The 16,219-nt window shown below is 40.0% G+C and overlaps 1 protein-coding gene and 1 pseudogene across 1 annotated transcript in view; both read left to right on the forward strand.

The window, feature by feature from the left end:
- DZANK1 (double zinc ribbon and ankyrin repeat domains 1) overlaps window positions 1–14,985 on the forward strand; it is a 180,682-nt gene extending 165,697 nt beyond the window's left edge. The window contains exons 19-20 of the mRNA XM_006902459.1: window positions 14,384–14,458; window positions 14,820–14,985. Coding sequence (XP_006902521.1) covers window positions 14,384–14,458; window positions 14,820–14,985 — 241 coding nt within the window. The remainder of the gene's footprint in view (window positions 1–14,383; window positions 14,459–14,819) is intronic.
- On the forward strand, window positions 4,409–4,723 carry LOC102868109 (annotated as a pseudogene).
- Window positions 14,986–16,219: the final 1,234 nt, after the last annotated feature.

Genomic DNA, 16,219 nt, shown 5'->3' on the forward strand with positions numbered 1-16,219 from the left:
TCACTAGGGTCTGCTTACAACTGTTCCTCCTCCTTTGTATTTCCATACTTGATAGTTCTACCTAGGTTGCCCTTTCTGTTAGTCTGCGTGTGTTCCAGCACCACAGCTCAAAGGCATCAGTTCTCTATCATCCCTAGTCACTGTCTAGCTCTCTGATGCATAGCACAGAATTATGAAAACTAAAGCAGTACCAATCATAATACTATGATTATGAAAATATGGATTACCCATTTTTTACATGCAAAGCGTCTGCTGTGCTATGATTATCATGATGTTGTAGTTGTTATATGCCATCAAGTCACTTGCAACTCATAGCGACTTTGTATACAACAGCTCCAAAGCCTGCCCTGTCCTGAGTCAGTCTTACACTCTGAGACACATACCCCTAATGCCCCATTTACCTCATCCATGGTCTTCCTCTCCTCCACTGTCCTTCCACCCTTCTAAGCATGATGTCCTTCTCCAAGGACTCGTCCCTCCTAACTAAAGTATGTGAGATGGAGCTTCAAAAATTCTAGCCTCCAAAGAGAAACTTGGTTCTCCTCTCCAAGACAGACCTATTTATTTTCTTGTCAATCCATGGTATGTTCAAGACTCTTCTACAGCACCATAACTCAAAGGCATAGATCCCTCTTCTGTCCTCCTTAGTCATTTCCCAGCTCTTGGATGCATAGCAAGTAAGTGTAAAGACCATGGCCTGGATCAGGCATACCTTAGTTTCTAGACTGACATCATTGCTTCCTAGTACTCTAGAAAGGTCCCCGACAGCAGATTTTCCTAGTGTAATTCATCTCTTGATTTCCTGACTGCTGAGATATGGGGTTTTTTGTTGTTGTTGTTGTTTGGTTGGGTTTTTTTGGTTAGGTGTCATCAAGTCCACCATAACTCACTGTTGAGTTATGAACTCATCTTATGAACAACAGATTTATCCTGTTGCCCTTTGCTCACCATCTCTGTGATATTCGAGCACATTGTTACAGTCACTGTGTCAGTATACCTTGTTGAGGCCTCTCTTTCTCTGATACTCCACCTTTCCCAGCGTATCTTTTTAGGCTCTCTCCTGACAACATACCTAAGTGAGATGATATTTCACCATCCTGCACTTTCTCCAAGACAAACTTATTTGTTACTTTGACAACCCATGGGATATTCAGTCCTCCGTTCCAGCACCACCATTCAAAAGTATTAATTATTCTCTGTCATCCTTTTGTATTGTCCAAATTTCAGATACATAAGAAGTAATTGATCAGTTATAATAGTACATAATGCCACTGTAATAAAACAGGATTGACATTGGGGTTGGGGGGAAACTAAGAAAAAATGAGCTAAATAATGTACACGGCATTTAAACAGATGAGGGGAAGAACTGCTTAAAAGGAATATATGATTAGGTATTATTTGTATAACAAGAATCCAGAATAAGAGCTTCATAGTAAAGTGGACTGGGCTGAGGTAGAGAATTGTACAACAATGAAAATTTTCTTTTCAAAGAGAAAAGTCAACTGAGGGAGTGGGCAGGGAGGAAAATGTGCAACAATGAATGAATGGAAATCCATGTTCAGTATAAACTTTCACTAAAATCTTAATTAAAAAAAAGAAAAGAAATCACATTTTCTGTATGTTAAGTAATTAAAATAAAGTATAAAGGGAGAAAGTAAATACTGAGTTTATATAAGACTATATAAAATCTTATCAAACATAAAAAAAGAAAGAAAACATTGCAGAGAAACAGAGTCAGAAGAAAAATATTGATGACAAGAAACTTTCACAGCTACAGAAGAAAATGCAAATGATGGGAGAGAAAATTGAAACTATAGATAAAGAGGCACAAGAACTTTAAAAATCATCACAAGATAGAGATGGTACAGCCAACATAGTCCTGGAAATAACAGAAATGCATGGAAATATAATCTAGAATATTAAGATCAAAATGGTAGAAATGTCCAACATGCTAAAGGGACAAAAAAATAGAACAGAAGATATAAAAGAAAAGAGTCAGTGAGCTGGAAGTCAAGAACTTCAACAGAAATACTAGAAGAAAAAAAAATTCAGAGATTAGACATGAAGAAAATATTGGAATAATATGGGATGACATCAACATACATATGATTGGCATTCCAGAATACAAGAGGGACAAGGAGATCACTAAGAAAATTGTGGCAGAGATACTATAAAATCACTTCCCAGGTATTATGAAAAATGAGGAAATCTACATTCAAGAAACTCAGCAAATACCAAATAGACTAGATCCAAAAAGAAGAACATCAAGACATCATAGTCAAATTCTCCAAATAAAAAATAAGGATAGAATACTAAAAGCACAAGAAAAAGTCACCTACAAAGGAAAAGCAACTAGATTAAGTTCTGATTTTTCATGAGAAACCATGTAAGCAAGGAAACAATTGGATGGCATATACAGAGAGTTGAAAGAAAACAATTGCCAAACAAGGATCCTGTAGCCCGTAAAACTCTCTATCAAATATAAAGGGGAAATTAGATCCTTTGCAGAAAGGAAGAAACTTAAGGAATTTGTGAAAACAAGACCAAATCTACAAGAAATTTTAAGGGAAGTCCTTCACAGAAAGACACAAAAGGAGAGTGGATGGACCATATTCACAATTAACTGTACCAATTAAGAATAAAAAGAGAAGCAAAATGGATGAAAAAACAAAGTCCATCAATATGTTGTCTATAAGAGACACATCTCAGAAATGAAGAAAAAGACTCAAAATCAAAGGCTGGGAAAAAAATAAACCAAGCAAATGGCGAACACAAAAAAGCAGGAGTGGCAATACTAATCTCTGACAAAATAAACTTCATAATGAAAACCACCATAAGGAAGATAAGAAAAGGCACAATATAATGATTAAAGGCACAATAGATCAAGAAGATATAACCTCAGTCAACATCTGTGTACCAAATCATGTTGTTGTTTTTGTTGTTGTTGTTGTTAGGTGCCGTAGAGTTGAATATGACTCACAGCAACCCTATGAAAAAAGATCTGAACCTTGTTCTATCAGTCCACCTAGTTGAGGGTTTTCCTCTCCTTCGCTGACCCTCCACCCTTTCTAGCATCATGTCCTTCTCCAAGGAAGAGCCCCTCTTAGCAACATACCCAAAGTATGTGAGGCAAAGCTTCATCATTCTTGCCTCCAAAGATAACACTAAGTGCACGCTCTCCAAGACATACTTGTTTGTTTTTTTGTCAGCCCATAGGATGTTCAGTAAACTTCTCCATCACCACAGCTCAAAGGCATCAGCATCAAATGATGTTATTGTTGTAATATGCCCTCGAGCCACCCGCGACCCACAGCAACACTCTGAAGCCTGCTCTGTCCTGAGCCAGTCTCACTAATTCCAACACACCAACCCCCATTGCCCTAGTTACTGTATCAATACATCTCATCTGGGGTCTTCCTCTCCTGTGCCATCCCTCCACCCTTCTGAACATGATGTCCTTCTCCAAGTACTAGTCTTTCCTGGCCACATGCCCAAAGTATGTGAGCTGGAGCTTCAAAATCCCAGCCTCCAAGGAGAAACTTGGTTTCGCCCTCTCCAAGACAGACCTATTTGTTTTCTTGGCAGTCCATGGTATGTTCATTATTCCTCTACGGCACTACAATTCAAAGGCATTGATTCTTCTGTCATCCTTAATCATTGTCCAACTCTCTGATGCATAGATTCACACAAGACAAGATCTGAAACTGCCCTCTAATCTTCTTGATCAGGTAACACCATTCTCCCAGAACTCCATCAGCTTCATTAACAATCAGGCTTTCAGCACAGAACATTCAGTCTCAAGCTTGTGTCAGAAATGCCAGGGTTCCACACTCAGCCAGCATCTGGGTTTTCATCTTTGGACCTCTTAACTCAGTGTCAGGAACCCCACGGATTCAACGAAATTATAGACCTGCATAAAACAATGGTCAACAGAACTGGAGAAAGAAAGAGACAGCACCACAATAGTGACAGGAGGTTTTAACACATCACTCTCACCAACGGATACACCATCTGAAAAAAAAAAACAACCCTTAACAAAGGTGCAGTAAATCAAAACAATGCAGTCAGCCAACACAACCCTGTGGATGTATTTCAAGTACTGCACCCAACTAAAACTCGGTTCACTTTTTTCTCAAGTGTACACAGTACAGTCTTCAGAATTGAATCACACGTTAGGAACAAAGCAAGCATCAACAAATTAAAAAACATTGAAATAAGAAAAGGATCTTCTTAGACACAATGCCATAAAACTAAAAATTAACTATAAGAGGATAAAGCTTATAAAACAATCCATGTGGAAGCTAAAGAACACCCTACTAGAACACTATTTGGTTATTGAAGGAATAATAAATGACATTAAAAAGTTCCTCAAGCCTTCCGCCGCGGCAGCCATCGACGTGCAGCAGCCATGGCAGTGCGCTACCCTATGGCCATGGGCCTCAACAAGGGCTACAAAGTCACCAAGAACGTGAGCCAGCCGAGGCACAGCCGCCGCCGCGGGTGCCTCACCAAGCACACCAAGTTCGTGCGGGACATGATCCGGGAGGTGTGTGGCTTCGTGCCCTACGAGTGACGCGCCATGGAGCTGCTCAAGGTCTCCAAAGACAAGTGGGCCCTCAAGTTCATCAAGAAAAGGGTGGGGAAACACATCCACGCCAAGAGGAAGCGAGAACTCAGCAACGTCCTGGCCGCCATGAGGAAGGCGGCTGCCAAGAAGGACTGAGTGCGCCCCAACTGTCCACCAAAGCCCATCTGATGTATTAAAGTGTAACCAACAACAACAACAAAAAAAAGTTCCTAAAAAAAAAAAAAACTATAAAAAAAAAGTTCCTCAAAACAAATGATAATGAAAATACAATGTACCAAAACTCTGGATTGTAGCTAAGGCAGTCCTTAAGGGGGTCAGTTCATAGTAATAGGCAAATACATAAAAAATGAATATGCAAAATTAATGATCTAATTCAACCCCTTCATCAGATAAAACAACTATCTAACCCCATAGCCTCTGGAAGAAAAGAAATTACAAGAGCTGAAATCAATGAGATAGAAAACAGAAAAACAATGTTGTTGTTATGTGCCATTGAGTCGTTTGTGATTCATAGTGACCCTGTGTACAAGAGCCCTAAACACCATTCTATCCTGTGCCAGCCTCACCGTCTCAAACACATTCATTCCCACCACTCCACTCACAGAATCGATCCATCTCATCAAGGGTCTTCCTCTCCTGTGACGTCCCTCCACTCTCCCAAACATGGTGTCCCTCTCCAAGGACCAGTCCCTCCTTGCAACATGTCCAAAGTAGGTCAGATAAAGCTTCAGAATCCTTGACTCCAGAGAGCATTCTGGCTTCACCCTCTCCAGGACAAACCTGTTTGTTCTCCTAGCAGTCCATGGTATATTCAATACTCTTCCCCAGCACCACAGCTCAAAGGGCATCAATTCTCTTTCTGTCATCCCTAGTCACTGTCCAACTCTCCGATGCATAGCACATAATTGCAAAGACTACAGCCTGGATCAGGTGCACCTTCATCTCTAGCCTGACGTTGCTCTTCAGTACTCTTGAGAGGTCCCTCACAGCTGACTTTCCCAATGCAATTTGTCTCCTGATTTCCTGGCTGCTGTTACCAAGCATATTGACTGTGCAACCAAGTAAATGAAAACTGTTAACTATCTCAATCTCTTCACCATCCATCCTGATGCTGCCAGTTGGCCCAGTGGTGAGAATCTTTGTTTTCTTGATGTTGAGCTTCAATCCATATAGAAGACTGCAGTCCTTGACCTTCTGCAGCAAGCACTTCAGGTCCTCCTCAGTTTCAGCAAGCAGGGTTGTGTCATCTGCATAATGCAGGTTGTTGATTCTTCCACTAATCGTGATGCCACATTCCTCCTCATACAGCCCAGTGTCTCAGATGATCTGTGCTGCATACAGATTGAAAAGGTATGGAGACAAAATACATCCCTGACGGACCCCTTTTTTTAAATTTTGAACCATCCAGTGTCTCCCTGCTCTGTTCTGACAACTGCTTCTTGGTCCAAGTACAGGTTTTGCATTAACACATTCAAATGTTCTGGGATTCCATTCTTCTCAGAGTCAGCCATAGCTTGTTGTGATCCACACAGTCCGAAGCCTTTGCATAGTCAATGAAGCACAGATAGACATTCTTCTGGTATTCTCTGCTTTCTGCCAAATCCATCTAACATTAGCTATAACATCCCTAGTACCACGACCTCTTCTAAATCCAGCCCGCACATCTGGAAGTTCTCTGTTGACATATTGTTCCAAACGTTTTTGGATAATTTTGAGCAGAATCTTGCGTGCATGTGATATCAATGATATTGTTTGACAATTTCCACACCCTGTTGGGTCAACTTTCTTTGGAATGGGAACAAATATAAATCTTCCAGTCAGTTGGCCAGCTGGGTGTCCTCCAGATTTCCTGGCACAAATTAGTGAGTAAATCCAGGGTGTCTGTTTGTTGGAATAAATCAATTGATATGCTGTCAACTCCTGGAGCTTTGGTTTTTTTGCCAGATCCTTCATAGCAACTTGAACTTCCTCCTTCATCATCATAGGCTCTTGCTCATATGTTATTTCATGAAATTCCTCTGTGTCAGCCAATTCCTTCTGATAGCATAAAAAAAACCCAGAGGCTAGTTTTTCCAAAGGGTCAATAAAATTGACAAATCATTGGCAAACTTAACAAAAGGGGGAAAAGAGAAGACACAAAGAACTTGATTAAGGAATGATAGAGGTGCCATCACAATAGAACCCGGTGAAATAGATAAAATTGGAATTCTATGAAAAGCTATACTCTGATAAATTTGAAAACCTAGAGGAAATGGACAAATTCCTTGACACTCATGCCCTACCCAGATTGACAAGGACAGATGTAGAACACTGAAACAGACCCATTATAAAAGAGAAATAGAGCAGATTATTAAAAAGAATCCTCCCCACACACACAAAAAGTACTGAACCAGATGGCTTCATAGCTGAATTCTATCAAACATTCAGAGATGATTTATCACTGTTACTTAAATTATTTCAAAAAAAGAAAAAAAGACACATTCCCAAAGACATTCTATGATGCAAGCATAACCCTAATACCAAAACCAGGCAAAGATATTACCAAAAAAGACCACAGGCCAATATCTCTCATGAACACAGATGCAAAAATCCTTAATAAAATCCTAGCCAATAGAATCCAAAACTACATTAAAAAAATTCATCGTGACCAAATGGGATTCATAACAGGTAGTGCAAAATGGTTCAACATAAGAAAAAGTCAACATAATTCACTACATTAACAAAGTAAATAACAAGAACTATATGATCCTGGCAATTGTTGCAGAAAATGCATTTGACAAAATCCAGCACCCATTCCTGATTAAGGCACTCAGCAAAATAGGAAAAGAAGGGAATTTCCTCAACATGATGAAAAGTATATATGTAAAACAAAAAGCCAGTATCATTCTCAATGGAAAAAGACTAAAAACATTTTCCTTGCAAACAGGGACCAGACAAGGATGCCCACTGTCACTACTTCTGTTCAAGAAATATTGTATTGGAAGTACTTGCTAAAGCAACACGACAAGAGAAGGGCATCCGGATCAGCAAGGAGATAGTTAAACTGTCACAATATGCAGATGATAAAATAGTGTACACAGAAAATCCCAAGGACTCAACCAAAAAACTGTTAGAGCTAATGGACCAGTTTAGTAGGGTGGCAGGATACAAAATAAAAATCTAACAGGCAGGAGTGGTATTCCTCTACAGTAACAAAGAGAACTGAGAGAGAGAGAGAGAGAGAGAGAGAGAGAGAGAGACCACATTTACAATAGCCAAACAAACTGAGATACTTAGGAACCTAACTAGAGACACCAAATACCTGCACAAAGAAAACTACAGAACCTTTCTGTGACACACAAAAAGAACCTAAATAAATGGAAAAACATTCCCTGTTCATAGATAGGAAGACTCAGTATAGTGAAAATGACAGTCTTACCAAAAGCAGATTACATGTTCAAAGAAATCTCAATCCAGACAAAATTCATTTTTCAAAGAGATTAAAAGGAAATTGTCAAATTTATTTGAAGAGGAAAGAGACCCTGAATGAGCAAAGCACTTTTAAAAAACAAAAATGACATCAAAACTTACTACACAGTGGTAGTAACGAAGACAGCATGCTATTGGTGCAATGACAGGCACATTGCCCTGAAACAGGAATGAAAACCCAGAACTGGACCTCTCTATCTATGGTCAACTGATATTCAACAAGGAAATAAAAGCTATCAAATGGGGAAATGACAACCTTTTCAACAAATTGTGCTGGCAAAACTAGACTGCTACCTACAGAAAGCTGAAACAGGATCCACATCTCACACCATAGATAAAAATCAACTCAAGGTGGATCTGAGTCCTGGGAGTAAAGCCCAAAACCATAAAGTTCATAAAAGACATACTGAAACAAATACAGCCAGAAATGTACAATCTGGAGAGGACAAAATTAATTAATGGAACTTTCTAAAGATTAAATATCTGTGTTCATAAAAAATTTTTTCCAATAGGGTGAAAAGAAAACCTACCAAATGGGAAAAAGCATTTGGCAATACCATCTCAGACAAGAGTCTCATAACAAAAGTGTACAGAATGCTTCTGGGTCTCCACAAGAAAAAGACTGATAACCCAATTACAAAATGAGCGAAAGAAATGGAAAGACTTTTCACAAAGGAAGATATTCAGATGGCCAACAGACACATGAAGAAATACTCAAAATCACTGGCAGTTAGGGAGATGCAAATCAAAACCACAATGAGATACCATCTCACTCCAATTGTAGTGGCAAAATTTAGCAGGACAGCAAGCATAAAATGTTGGAGAGGACATGGAGAGGCAAGAATGGAGAGGCTCATACACTGTTGGTGAGATTGTAAAATGGTAGGTTGGCATTTCCTTAAAAAGTTGAACATAGTAACTTTATGTAACACAACTATTCCACTCCTAGGAATATAACCCAAGGAAATTAGATGCAAGACACAAATGGAGTCTTGTATATATGTTATGTTCATAGTGGCATTAGTTACTATCACAAAAATATAGAAATGGCCCAAATGTTTAACCACAACTGAATAGATAAGAAATGGAATACTATGCAGCACTGAGGAGAAATTATTTTGAAAAATTCTGTATAACTTGGGAGAGACTGGAGAGTATTATGCTGGCTGAACTAACTCAGTGTCATAAGGACAAATGCTGCATAAAACCATTGTTATAAAAATAGAAGAATAACTAGTAAAATATGTATGAGGACCCAGGAGAGAAAGGGTGAGTAGAGGGTTGAGGATGGATAGGGGAGAAACTACAGGGTTGCACAATTTCTGGGTGGAGGAAGAGAGTAAAGAAATGGGAAAGATCATGTGAAACATAATGTATACAAGCTTTAAAAGCAGCCAATACAATTTAAAAAAAATTCAATACTCAGTAGGCAGAATAAGCTAATTTAAGGGGGGAGGAACTCAAACAGGGCCAGAGGCTGATTATAGATCAGATCATCAATTACTCATGTGCAAATTCAAATTGAAGTTGAAGAAAATGCAAATAAAGTCACAAGAAATACGACCTAGCATCTATCCCACCTGAATTTTAAAACCATCTCAAGAATAGGTTTGACGTACTGAACACAAAGAACTGCCAAGTGTGCAAGCGGGGTTTAGAAGAGGCGATGGCAGTGGGGACATGAAAGTCAAAGCAGAGAGAACCAGAGGAATGTCTATCTGTGTTTCATTTACTATGCAAAGGCATTTGACTGTGGATCACAAAAAATTGTGGCTAACTTTGAGAAGAGTAAGAATCCCAGAACACTTAATTATGCTTATTCAGAACCTATACTTGGACAGGGAAGCAGTCATCAAAACAGCAAGGAAACACTGCATGGTTCAAAGCCAGAAAATGTGTACATAAGAGATGCATCCTTTTCAATCCATACCTTTTCAATCTATGTGTGGAATGGATCGTTCGGGAAGCTGGACTCTGTGAGGAAGAATGTGACATCAGGATTGAAGTCATCAACAGCCTGCATTATGCAAATGGCACAACCAGGCTTTGCTGAAACTGAGGAAACCTGAAGCTTTTGCTGCAGAAGGTCAAGGACTGCAGCATTCAATGTGGATTGAAGCTCAACATCAAAACAAACATTCTCACCATCATGATAGTTAGAAAATTGAGATTGTTAATAGCTTCAGCTTGCTCAGCTCCACAATCAACACTCTTGGTTCCAGCAGCCAGGAAATAAAAAGACAAATTGCATTGGGAAAATCTGCTGTCAGGGACCTCTCCAGAGTACTGAGGAGCAGCAATGTCAGTCTAAAGACTAAGGTACACCTGATCCAAGCTATGGTCTTTGCAGTTACTTGCTATGCATTGGAGGGCTGGACCATGAATAACGTTGATGGGGGGGGGGAAATGATGCCGTTAGGTTGTGGTGCTGGAGGAAGAGTATTGAACATACTGTGGACTGCCAAGAACAGATCTGTCCTGGAGAGTGTAATACCAGCCTGCTCCTTGATGGCAAGGATTTTGAAGCATCATCCCACATACTTTGGGCACATGGCCAGGAGGGACCAATCCTTGGAGAAGGACTTAAGGCTTGGAAGAGTGGATAGACAATGCAAAAAAGGAAGACTCTGGATGCAATGGATTGACTCAGCGACTGGAATAATGGGGGTAGGTATGTCAGAGACAGTGAGATTGGCTCAGAATAGGACAGAGTTCAGAGCTATTGTACAGAGTCACTATGAGTAGCAGGTGACAGCACATAATAACAACAATAACCATAATCAAAGACCAGATTAGTTGTGGGGTGACTTCAAAGATATCATCTATGAAGAAAGCACAAGGTCATTTCAATGACAGATGAGAAACAAGACCAAAATAGATGTTAGAAGTGACTCTGAACATTGCACTGCAACATAGAGGCCAGAACAAAGGGAAGAAATACTGAAGTGAAAGGGTGACCAAAAGATTTTAAAGGGAAGCTCAAGAAGACAAAGCAAAGTATTATAATGAAATGTGCAAAGAACTGGAGTGTGGAGAAAATGAGAAGAACATGATCAGTATTTCTCAAGTCTATAAAACTGAAAAATTCAAACCTCGCGTTTCAATACTTAAGGATTCCCTTGGTAAAATCGTGAGTGATGCAGGTAGCATCAAAAGGAGATGGGAGGAATACACTAAGTCACTGTACCAAAAAGAATTGTTTGACACTGAACAATTTCAGGAATTAGCATATGATCAAGATCCAGTGGTAATGAAGAAAGAAACTCAAGCTACACTGAAAACATTGCCAAAAAATTAAAGCCTCAGGAATTGATGGAATACCTATTGCGTTGTTTCAGCAAACAGATGCAGCCCTGGACATGCTCACTTATATGTGCCAAGAAGTGGGGAAGACCTGGCCAAATGACTGGAGGAGATCCATAGTTGTTCCCATCCCACCCTCCAAGAAAGGGTCCTAGAATAGGGCAAGAGATTACTCTGGCAATTTTTTTTCTCCTTTGTGACCTTTTGTTTGGTGGTGGTTGTTGTTGTTGTTATGTGTCATGAGTCACCTGTGACTCATAGCGACCCTGTGTACATTAGCTCTGAATTTTGCCCTATCCTGAGCCAATCAATCTCATCATCTCTGAAAGACCTAATCCCATTTCTGCAGTCACTGAATCAATCCATCTCATCCTGGGTCTTCCTCTTCTGCACTATCCCTCCACCTTTCCAAATATGATGTCTTTCTCTGTAAGTATTTGTTTTTGACATTCTAAAAATTCACAAGGCTATTTTTCAATATGGCATTTTCATGTACCTGTTTCAGTCTGAAAAGTCTTCAGCTCAGAGGAAATCTATTATCCTTTTGGGTTTTCTCTCCTTCAATTTTTCTGTACTTTCTCTCTCTGGAGCTCCTATTAGGTAAGCCCCTGAATTGATCCCTATCTCTTTTTCTTTTTTTATCTCTTATTTTGTCTCTATTTTAAGAGATTTCCTCAACTGTTTTGTCCATCCCACATAATGAGTAAATTGTACTTGAACAATCATAGTTTTTACCTTGGATGTGCTATTTCTTGTTCTGCTGGTTTCTCATTCATTGCCTCATGTTGTTGTTAGTACGTGCCATTGAGTCAAAACTGATGCAAACCTGACCCTCTAGTGGGTTTCCAGAGGCTGTAGATTATATGGGAGAAGATTAACTGTCATCTCCCATGGAGCAGCTGGTGGATTCTGTTTGCCTTTGAGTGGCAGCTCAACCCCATCCAGAAGGCCACTCAGAGCTCTCAGTTAACTTCATGTATTTGTACAATATTGTCTTGAATCATTCTTTTTTTTATTTTATTATTATTTTGTGTGTATGTGTGTGTGTGTGTGTGTGTGTGTGCCGTCAAATCAGATCTGACTAGTAGAGGAGGAGACTGTCCGTCCTCCAGCGTCTGGTGGATTCGAAGCACGCACCTCTGGGAAGCAGTGCAGCTTCTTGCCACTAGGCCACCAGAGCTCCAAATCATTCTTGAGGATGCCAAATTTATCTTTCTTTTGTTTCGTTTGTGTATCTTCATTTTTCTCTTTGCTGATGTAGGTTTTTCACACATCTATGTAATTTTTGTTGTCCATCCATTCATATTTGAGAATTGAGAATGAGCTGGAAGGACTTTGTGTGTCTGAGTTGAACTTCTGTGGTTGAATAGTGTTTTCCCAGGCTGGAAACCAGAAAGTAGAAGGCTTCCTTCTCGTCATGGCAGTTTCTGGCCTGATTCTCATTAAAGAGTCCATTTATCTTCCTCATAGAGGAGACAATCATATTTTTTCTCTTTTCAGTAAATTTCTGGCTGCACGTACTTCTGCAGGTATAGGAAAAAGGTGAGTGAGGTGGATGTGTCACTGGAAAGCTCAGAGACTTAGAGGCTAGGAAGGTAGTCCTTCTGTTCTTATTTCTATGTCTGGTTGTGACAATATATATTCTTTTTTATTATTACTGTGACTTTATTTTTTATTGTATTTTAATGAAAGTTTACAGAAAACTTGGATTTGCATTAATTCATTGTTGCACATTTTCTCCCTACCCCTACCCCATTTGCTTTTCTCTTTAAAAAGATTCTTTCTTGTTGCACAATTTCCTCCCTTCCCCACCCTCTAGTCCACTGTGTATGCAACTCTTATTCTAGACTTATTCTTGTCATGCAGATAATACCTAATCATATATTTCTTTTAGACAGTTGTTTCTCTCATCCGTTTCAATGAAGTGTTCATTATTTATCCCCTCCTTTCTTAGTTTCCCCCCAGCTCATGTCAGTCCTGTTTTATAACAGTGGTATTATACAGTATTTGTCATTTTGTAACTGAGATATTTCATTCATTATAATGTCCTCAAGGGTCACCCACTTAGTATAATATTTTATAAGTTCCTTGTTTTTCAATGCTGCATAGTGTTCCATTATGTGGACAGCTTCTCTAACCATTCATTTGTTTATGGGCACTTGGGTTGCTTCCCTCTCTTTGCTGTTGTGAACAATGCAGCAATGAACATGGGTATGTGAATATATATTCTCTCTTTTTTTTTTTTAAATCATCCACCATCTGCTCCACAGGAAAAAGATAGGCCATCTCATCCGGAGCAATTTACAGCCTCTGTGGACCTGCTGAAGGGTCACCTGTGAGTCAGTTCTGACTCGAGGGTACACAACCACAACAGTTATAAATGTATATATTACTATATCAAGTTGTGAGATAGCCTTCCAACCCTCTGCCACCTCAGGATCAGGGGACTTCCAAGCGTTCTAGAATGCCACTGCTCACCATCCTGTGTTTCAGCCTTCCACTCTTCAAGGTTAAATCTTGACCATACAAAGTAGCAAAATGACCTACTATGTCTGGTTGGCCTCTCTGGCTTATTTTCATAGCATAGAAATCAAACTTTTCCAAAGCAAGGTCCTTTCCACTATAAAGAAATAGACACTTTAGCCCCAGAAAAGCCAGTGCCCAAGAGAGGTCTGTACCAAAGTTTGGATTGGACTCACTATGTTATATATTTTTCTAGGACATTACTAAAATTATAATATTTATTAAATCAACTACAAACCAAATCCTGTAGGTCTTCTCACATTAAAAAATAATGTTCATAAATTACTTTCTAACTAGTGCCAGAGCTTACCTACCATCACTATTTTTCTAAGGAAAGGGGCCTAAGGGGCCTAAGGAAGTGAATGCAGAAACTTTCCTGGCTAGGTCAATAGATCAGGGGTTAAAACCAAGGGCTTTTGATTCCATATTCTTCTCTCTCCAGTTTCCCAAGGACTCTAACCAAGAATTTAGCCAAGAATGATTTTTCTTTCCTCCAAACAGGCTCAGAAATACAGCCCTTCATGAAGCAACGCTGCTTGGCCTGGAAGGAAGGAAGTGCGTTGCTGCGCTACTGGGGTATGTTCCCTGGCCTTTCTGGGATATGTTTGATGGCCACAGTGAGCACTGATCAATTCCTGTGACACAAGTGACCATCTCGGCACAACTCCTGTGACACTAAGGGCTTTCAAAAGCACAGTGTTTTCTCACCACACACATTTCATTAGGAACTTTAATGCAAAGGAAAAGGTTTAAACCACAGTCCTCAAAAAGTCTTGGAATAGAAAACTCCCTGAAAGTTGAGGTCATGGGGGCCTCCTGAGGACAGGTTTGGGGTCTGGACCCAGGAAGTGCCCAGATTGGCCTCTGTGACAGGGAAGGATGAGGCCCCCAGGTGCAAGTCCCCAAGCATTTCAGCTTGTGTCCATTTCCTTCACAGATGCAATGCAAGCACTCAAAAGATGAACACGAGAGGCCAGACAGCGTATGACCTGGCTCTGGAGATGGGGGAGGACCTCGTCACCTCACTCTTTGCTGCTAAGCTTGGCCATGGCCTCCCGGAGAAGCTCAGCCGTCCCAGGAGCATCAGCCTGGACAACTGCTAGACCCGAGGGCGCCCTCTAAGAAACCAGCCAACCCTGACTTTCCTTAGTTCTTTCTAAAACATGTTTTTGATGTTTGGAAATTGTGGTTAAGAGAAACTCATACTCATGTGATTTTTATATATATATGCTTTTTTGTTTTCTCAGGATGTTGTTTAAGTTTTAATTTCTATTTTGACATAATAATTATGTATTATTCAAAGCAAAAATAACTATTATACAGTGCAAGTCTCCCTCTTATCCCACCTCATTCCTCAGCTCCTAGGCCACCAGTGATACCAAGACATCTGTGTCTCTCTATAGAGAATACAGGACAGAAGCACATACGTGCATGCATATAGAAGGTGCATACAAATGCAATAAAGACTCTCCCCTTTTAGCAAAAATAGTGGCAGATCAACACTTTCCTGCATCTTTTTCCTTTTTCCTTAAAATAGATCTTGCAGGTGATTCTCAATGGAACATGAAAATCAAACTTTTGTAAAACTTTTTTATCATTAACTTATCACTATTTGTTCTCATTTTATTCCTATTTGTTGTGGTTTGTTCTTTGATTACCAAATCATCTTTGAATAAACCATTTGTAGGAGTATGTAATATTTACTCCCTTTTCAAATCTTTATTTCTTTCTTTGGATGGTGGCACATAGTTGTGGAGTTCCTGAATTGTTTTCAGCAATTCATGTAGGTACCTAACACCCTGAGCTTTAGCACAGTAAACAATTGACTTTGTTTAAGCAGTTAATATTAATACCTGTAATAATTAATACCTAATTACTCCTCCAGATGAGGATGCTGTGAGTAGGAAGCGTCATTCAGAGCCAGTGGTTAGGCAGATGGCCAGTGCTGGAATTCCCCCCACCCCCAAAAAAGGGAAGGAAGCCCACACCTTAACCTGCAAGAAGGAAGGCCATTGCTTTTTTAACCAGTGTTCAGAGAGAACAGTGGAGGGTGGTCTCTTAGCTAAGGTGCTCAGTTACAGTGTGGTTTAGCTTATTGTTGACTGAGAGAGAAATTGCATGGGATTTGGAAAGTGGGGTGAAGGAATTCTGTCATTCTCTGAAGGTGGGTGAAGGTCACACATCACAGGCTCCAGGATTCAGTCCAGTGGGGCCCATAGTTTAAGACCTCAATAGGAGCAAAGAAGGCCCACCAGTGGGGCCCATAGTTTAAGACCTCAATAGGAGCAAAGAAGGCCCAATGGGCTTGTGAGCCCCACAGAATCCCCTTGGGGCGCT

The sequence above is a fragment of the Elephantulus edwardii genome, unplaced genomic scaffold (assembly GCF_000299155.1).
Source record: "Elephantulus edwardii isolate Elephantulus edwardi_28Jun2011 unplaced genomic scaffold, EleEdw1.0 scaffold00416, whole genome shotgun sequence".
Taxonomy (NCBI): domain Eukaryota; kingdom Metazoa; phylum Chordata; class Mammalia; order Macroscelidea; family Macroscelididae; genus Elephantulus; species Elephantulus edwardii.